Source organism: Gekko japonicus, unplaced genomic scaffold (genome assembly GCF_001447785.1).
Source record: "Gekko japonicus isolate JY-2015 unplaced genomic scaffold, Gekko_japonicus_V1.1 scaffold201, whole genome shotgun sequence".
In the NCBI taxonomy this organism is placed as follows: domain Eukaryota; kingdom Metazoa; phylum Chordata; class Lepidosauria; order Squamata; family Gekkonidae; genus Gekko; species Gekko japonicus.
In genome coordinates, this window is record NW_015162480.1 from 81,813 (window position 1) to 89,248 (window position 7,436).

General features: G+C 50.6%; 1 protein-coding gene across 1 annotated transcript in view; it reads left to right on the forward strand.

Moving 5' to 3' along the window:
- Positions 1-5,897, forward strand: part of LOC107105805 (nose resistant to fluoxetine protein 6-like) — a 41,915-nt gene extending 36,018 nt beyond the window's left edge. Inside the window, exons 9-11 of the mRNA XM_015405833.1 lie at positions 1,693-1,879; positions 2,552-2,694; positions 5,772-5,897. Of these exons, the coding sequence (XP_015261319.1) occupies positions 1,693-1,879; positions 2,552-2,694; positions 5,772-5,897 (456 nt within the window). The remainder of the gene's footprint in view (positions 1-1,692; positions 1,880-2,551; positions 2,695-5,771) is intronic.
- Positions 5,898-7,436: the final 1,539 nt, after the last annotated feature.

Consider the following 7,436-nt stretch of genomic DNA (forward strand, 5'->3'; position numbering starts at 1 on the left):
CCTCCGGACCCGAACCGGGACACTCCACCAGCACCCCCACCTCCTGTCATGATTGATTTTTTTTTATTTACATGAGGCTTATATACCGCCCATAACCCCTAGTGGGTCTCAGAGTATATATATATATATTTACATGAGGCTTATATACCGCCCATAACCCCTAGTGGGTCTCAGAGCGGTTTACAGACTTACTACTATATAGTAGTGATTAGACCTACCTAGGGCCACATTTCACAAGGGGAGGGACTTCCCTATCGACACCCGGTTGGCAGAGCCTTCTCTCTTCTCCCGGCGGGGTCCACATGTTGTTGTCATTTTTCTGGCTTGTTTCTGGCTGTCCGGCGACCTTCTCCCGGAGGCTCGGTGTTTTTGCGCGCGAATGCTTCTTCGGCTGCAGCTTCCGTCTCACGTCCTTCCGGCTCCAGCCGGGCTGCGCCGTCCTGCGTCCGCTTTGCCTGCGTCTCGCATCCTGCGTTCGCTCTGCCTTCCGTCAGGTCTTGGTCATCCGGATATCAGCCGCCATTGTTGTTTTTCGCCGCTGCCGCCTTTCACCTCCGTTGCTGCTGCCAACACTCCTGGCACAGAACCAGGAGGTGGGTGCCCCCTGCCACCTAGGGCAGGTACCCATTTATCTACTCGTTGTTTTTACCTTTCGAACCGCTGGGTTGGCGGGTATATATGATTAACAAAATATGTGGCAGGGTAAGAGCTCTCGTGAGTCACTGCGCACTTCTTCAGCTCAGTGATGCACACACACAAACACACACACACCTTCTATTCTGGAAAAAGCAAGTCCACCAGTAGTTCCAAAAGAAAACAAATGGTGGAACAGAACAGAGGAACGCTATGCATGGAACTGTGTAAAACAGTGAAACAATAGAAGCAATGTGCGGAAAAGAAGGAAGGATGTAGAGATGAGTGTTGGAAATATGTGTGTTGCAAGGTCTAAATTCAGTCATTATAGGGTTAATGTGTTTACCTTGTGGGCTATTGTTTAGACTGACCTGGAAGGTAGCCTGGCACAAAGCCAATGGGGAGAAAGCCCAGGAAATGGGAGCCTATTTACTAACAATCATTGGTTAATGTATTCAGGTGATTTCCTTCTAGGGGTCAAGAAGAAAGAAGAATCTCCATTACCAACTGTGCGGTCAGTCTGTCTGTTGTTGTACTTGTAACAGCAAGGATGTAGTCTTAAGGGTTTGTTGTTTTGTAGATTTCCCATGTACCCTTCCCTTTAGAAATAAAGATTTTTACATAGAAAGAATATGCCTTCTCTCCAGTGAACAAAGATCCATTGCAAGCTCTGAATATCTAACTACTTTTACCAAATTTTCCAAAAACGAGGACAGAAGAAAGTGGTTGCAGAGGAGAAATCAAGAGACCCCCAAGGCATGGTGATGATTTAAGAGACAGACTGGAAGGAGAAGCAAAGTTAAATCCCATAGATTTAACTACAGGAGGAGGTGATCATAAAAGCAGCATATGAAGGCCTCTGGTACTGAGTCATTCCATCAGTCCATCTAACCCAGTCTTGGACAGATAAAAGCCTTTCCCAACATCTGCTACTGGAGATCCTTTAACTGGAGATGCCAGGGAGATGCTCAGGACCTTATATGTGCAATGCCGTTGTTCTGCCATTGAGCTACAGCCCCTCCGCATGCAACTATAATAGCTGCTCTTTTGTCTTTGCAGACGCAGGCTTCTCTCGGATGGCTTTGTGCAATGTTCTCCATGTTCATGGTGGTCACTCTGGCTTACACCTTAGAGGCCTCCCTCGATGCCTACTCACTTTCTGTGGCCCTTTACCAGGCCGTTCACCGGACAGTTTGGGCAGCTGCTGTGGGGTGGATCATTTTTGCTTGTGAGGAAGGCTTTGGAGGTACGGCACAGAGGGGGTATGGGGTACTTTTTTGTTTGGGGAAATCCTCTCCGAGATCCCATCTGGAGTGTAGGAATGCGAATAAGGCAGAAATGTGAAAATAGCACACCCACCCCTTGATCACTGGTTGGGAAGTCCATTTAACTGATTAGCCGCTGGGAAAGAAGTGGTACAATATGGTTGGTGAAGTGGGCCATGATTGATGGTGTGGACTGTGTGCCTGTCCACTCCTGATGCTCCACTCATGTTTCTTTGTGCATGTGTCCCCCCCCCCCAGCTTTTTAGGCGTGCCTAGGTTTTAAATTTAGCTTTTGATGGAGAAAGATCAGATTTCCACACTCTTATTTTCATCAGTTGTGCGCCTGTGTTGCTTTGGTATTTGTTTGTTTTTTCTTTACTGCATAAGTTTGGCTCCTTCTAGTGTTCTTTTTGCTATTATCTCACTGTATCTCCAGTGTATTTCCCTCCAACTTAAATGTGCAGGGAAATATTCCGGAGATACAGTGATGTAATACCAAAGCGACCACTAGAGGGAGCAATACACATGAAGAAAGGGGAGGGGAACCAAAGCAGTATGGGCACATGAGCGATGAAAAGAAGAGTGCGGAAAAGCCTAGAGAGACCGACAAGACCTTGCCTCTTAGGGTATGTGCATTTTGTTTCCCTTACAAGGTTTCATCAACTGGTTGCTGTCATGGGGCATTTGGGCTGTGGTAGCAAAAATCAGCTACGCCTGCTATTTGGCGCATCCCATGTTGATCTTGCTGTACAACGGACTTCAGGAAACTCTCATGCACTACTCTGACATCAACATGGTAAATGTTGCTTTCGGGAAATAAAAGTTTGTTTTTAGAACTGTTACGACATTGTCTAAAGAGAAGCAATTCAATTCCCCGGAAGTGACGCAGGTACGCTGGGCAAGCTGGGGGCGGGGCCAGGACCATCTGAGGGAAAACCATAGAGTTTTCCCTCGGATGACCGTGACCCCGCCCCCAGCGTGTCCGGCGTACTCGCGTCACTTCCAGGTGATGTGCACGTGGGGCTGGAGTTCCCCCCCGGGGCCCAATCCGCCGGTGGCGGGGAACGGGCCTCTGGGGCGGGGTTTTCCCCGCCCCCCGGGGGGGACTTGGCAAGCCTAGTTCTTTGTCGGGGGCGACTCCTAGTTGAAGGCCTGGTGGAAGAGCTCCATCTTGCAGGCCCGGCAGAAGTAAATGCATAAAAGTAAATGCATAAATACAGTCGAAATGATCATAAAATCATCTAAAAACAATTCAATATCGTAAAGTGCTAGCGGTATCTCTTAATTGCTTAACAATGGTGGTGCCGTATGAATGCATTCAAGATCTAGCTAGATGTTCAGCTCATTGGTCTCTCCCTAATATTATCGGCAGGCACAGGCTGCTGAAGGAAGGAGTTACGTCAGCAAATGCAACTACCTTGTTCCCTCTCTCCTGCTACAGCCCAAAACACCCCCAGTGTGGTTCCTGGGAGCCTCTTGTCCACCCAGAGCTTAAGCACTACAGCAGGAAGGAGATAAAAGCCCAGCCTGGACTACACCACTTCAGAGTGTGGGTGGGGAGGCAGATACTTGAATGCTGAAAGCTAGCATATCTCACACAGAGAGACCCTGACTGGCCCAGGCCAGTCCAATCTTGTCAGGTCTCAGAAGCTAAGCAGGGTTGGGCTTGATTCGTACTTGGATGGGAGACCCCCAGGGAAGTCCAGGGCTGCTACCCAGAGAGAGGCAAATGGCAAAACCACCTCTGAACGTCTCTTGCCTTGGAAACCCTACAGGGTTGCCATAAATCGGCTGTGACTTGACTGCACTTTCCACCACCGCCACCAGCATGTCAGCAAAGTTTGTCTATAACTCCCCCCCCCCGTGGCATACTAACTTCCCTGCTAGACAGGGGAGTTTGTCTCCCCCTCCTCTAGGCTTACCAAGTGGCGGCGGGGGATCCGCATGTCTTCACAGGATCCCTGCCGCGGGGACGGAAATACGCATTGCACCACCGTCGCCAGAATGTGACGCAATGCGTCGCTCTGGCAACGGGGCTGTTTGGAGTCCTGTTGCAAGAGCGACGCGTAGCGTCACATCCTGGCGACGGTGGGTGCAACGCGTGTCGTCATCCCCGCGGCAGGGATCCTGTGAAGTAGGGTTCCCAACCCCCCCCGGGGGACGGAATTCCCCCCGGTTTCGAGCCCCGATTCCCGCTCCCGCGGAATCGGGGCCCGGGGGAAACCCCACCCCCGCATGTGCGTCACCCGGAAGTGACGAAGAGTTTTCCCCTCAAATGGCATGGCCCCGCCCCCAGCGTGTGACGTCACTTCCGGGTGACACACACGTGGCGCGCGCAAAGAGGACGCCGTCCGGGAGCCCCCCGCTCCCGGACAATTTGGATTTGGCAACCCTACTGTGAAGACATGCGGATCCCCCGCCGCCACTTGGTAAGCCTACCCTCCTCCTCTAAAGAAGACCGTGGAAATCCACAGTCTCTCACCTGTAAACTGGTACAGTCATGAAAGGGCTGTATACTGTTTGCTGTTTCTGCAGCTCTCCAGTAGCCATCAGTGCAAGGGGAGGATAAAGCTTTCTTCTCTTTGTTCTCCACTCTTACCAACACAGTAAAACCAGGGCGATGTGAACACGGCTACCGAACGGTATGTCACCGTCGGTGGTTTTACAGCCACCTGTTGCCTCTGGAGGAACGCCTAGACTTCATATACATAACTGTGCCAGAGTGAAAACACACAAACACATGAAGCTTCTTTATACCAGGGCTTTTTTTGTAGAAAAAGCCCAGCAGGATTCCATTAGCATAATAGGCCACTCCCAACAGCAGAAACTCATTAACATATTAGGCCACACCCCTGACAGCACAGCTCATTGGCATATTAGGCCACACCCCCATGCCTTCCCTTGGCTTGCCTGGGCAAGCCGGCCCTTGGACAGGCCGGGGAAGGCACGGGGAGGCATTTAAATGTCTCCCCGATCCTTCCAGGACCCCCCCTGACCTACCCATCTTGGAATAGCCGGGGGGGGTCGCTCTCCAGGCCTTCCCTCTGTAGCCAGGCATGCAGAGGTTTGGCATGTAATGGCCGTGGCCAACTCTGAAGTCAGCTGGAAGTCTGTTCCTGTGCGTTCCTGCCCAAGAATAACCCTACTTTATACTCTGGCCCAGTCTGCGTCTAGCATTTGCTCCGCTGTTTTACCAAACCCACGCTGGAACAGAAATTCCCTTCTTCATTGCAAGCCACTTTCACTTTCTTTGATTGCTGGATTTTATGGAAGCCTCCACATTGCATGCTGATTTCACTTCTTTTGATCTCTTGGTTTTCTGGTACTGTCTGCATTGATTTAGGGCCGTTCCATGGCCGTTCAGGGGTGACTCTGCAGTCAGTATGGTGTTGGCCCAGGGCATTTTGATGTGGTTTTGGGCCACATCTTTTCCCATTCCAGTGTGGGTTTGGTAAAACAACAGAGCGAATGCTAGAGGCAGAATGGGCCTCTGTAAGGTCAGCCTTGGCTTCTCTGACGGGCAATGGCTCTCCAGGATGTTGGGTAGAAGTCCTTCACACAATCTACCACCTGTACTTTTTAACTGGAGATGCCAAGGATTGAACCTGGGACCTTCTGCATGCAAAGCAGATGCTCTGCCCCTGAAGCCATAGCCCCCTTCCTCCAGGATAACTCCTCTATCTCATTAAAGACTAACAAAATTTGTGGCAGGGTATGAGCTCTGAAGAAGTGAGCAGTGACTCACGAAAGCTCACACCCTACCGCAAATTTTCTTAGTCTTTAAGGAGCTACTGGACTCTTAACTCTTTTCTAGTGCTGTAGACAGACCCATCTTGACCTATCCTCTCTCTCCACTTGTGCTCCTCTTCCTAGTTCTACCTGTTCCTTGGACACTGCCTGATGACATTCGTTGTTGGACTGGCATTGACGGTGATGATTGAGATGCCTCTTCAGGAGTTAAAGCAGTCTTGTGGAAATCGACGGGTGGTTCCATTGTAAAGGAGGATGCAGAAGTTGGGCCTTCTCTTTCAAACCAGTGCCCTGTTTTTATTCATGGTCTGCGTTTTCAGGACACCTGCGGGTTCTTGAGAAACACCCAATAAGGAGGCTTCGGACTACATAGAACTAAACCACTTCTGTTCCTGAAGTTCTATTTCTGGATGTACGTGCCCATCCATCAGATCATCATAGATTCCTCTGTCTTTGGAGATGAGGCGAGTGATGACCAGAGGCAGGGCTTTCTGTGTAGTGGCACCTTAGGTCCGTCCTCCCCAGATATGTTCATCTGTTGTCCACGTCGTTATTGTTCAGGTGCTAGGCAAAAACGGTTTTCTTTTCTCATGCTTTTGATCTGAATCCAACCGAGAAGCTTGGTTTCATCCTCACTTGCTGTTAACTCTGCTGAATCATAGAATCACAGAGTTGGAAGGGGCCCTATGGGCCATCGAGTCCAACCCCCTGCTCGATGTAGGATCAGCCCTAGAGCATCCCTGGCAAGTGTTTGTCCAGCCGCTGCTTCAAGACTGCCAGGGAGGGGGAGCTCACCACCTCCCTAGGCAGCTGATTCCACTGTGGCACAACTCTTACTGTACAAAGGTTTTTGCTAATATCCAGCTGGTACCTTCCTGCCCTTAATTTAAACCCATTCTTGTGAGTCCTCTCCTCTGCTGCCAACAGGAACAACTCCCTGCTCTCCTCCAAGGGACAGCCCTTCAAAGACTTCTAGAGGGCAATCATGTCCCCCCCTCAACCTCCTCTTCTCCAGACTGAACATCCCCAAGTCCCTCAGCCTTTCCTCACAGGGCTTGGTCTCCAGGCCCCCGATCGTCCTCGTCTCTCCCCTCTGCACTGCTCTGTGTCCAATGTCTCTTGCTTGTCAGTGCATTGAGATTTCTGTTTGCTTGTTCTATTTTATAAGCCACTTTGAACATGAACGTGGAAAAGCGGGGTGTAGGTATTTAAGCTGTAGAAGAAAAGAAAGGGGCATGGCTGGTCTGAGGAACCCCGTCCGTCATGCCCTTCGATCTGCATTCCCTGTGAACAATCTCTCTTGTTGAAGTTCTCTCACCTACCCTAAATGACCTTCACCGCTTGATCCTCTCTGTCAACCACATTCATTGCTGTAGAATAAAGAGAATGACAACACTTTATGTGGAACTGCTATGTCTTCCCTCCCTCTCTCCCCAGCATCCCTGCTCGCCCAGATGTCCCACTTGCCCCTTTTGTCAGGGCATCAGTGGCTTGTGGAGGATTTATTTATTTAATTTATTTATACCCCCCAACTTTCTGCCCAATGGGGACCCAAGTGACTTATATCCTTCTCCTCTCCTCCGTTTGTATCCTCACAACGGCCCTGCGAGGTAGGTTAGGCTGAGGGAGTACGACTGGCCCAAGGTCACACAGCAAGCACCCACGGCACGAGAGGGAATTTGAACCTGGGTCTCCCAGATCCTATTCCGACACTCTAATAATTCACCCCAACCCCCCCCCCCCCCCCCCCCACCCCCCCCCCCCACACACAGAAAACCGCAGTGACAC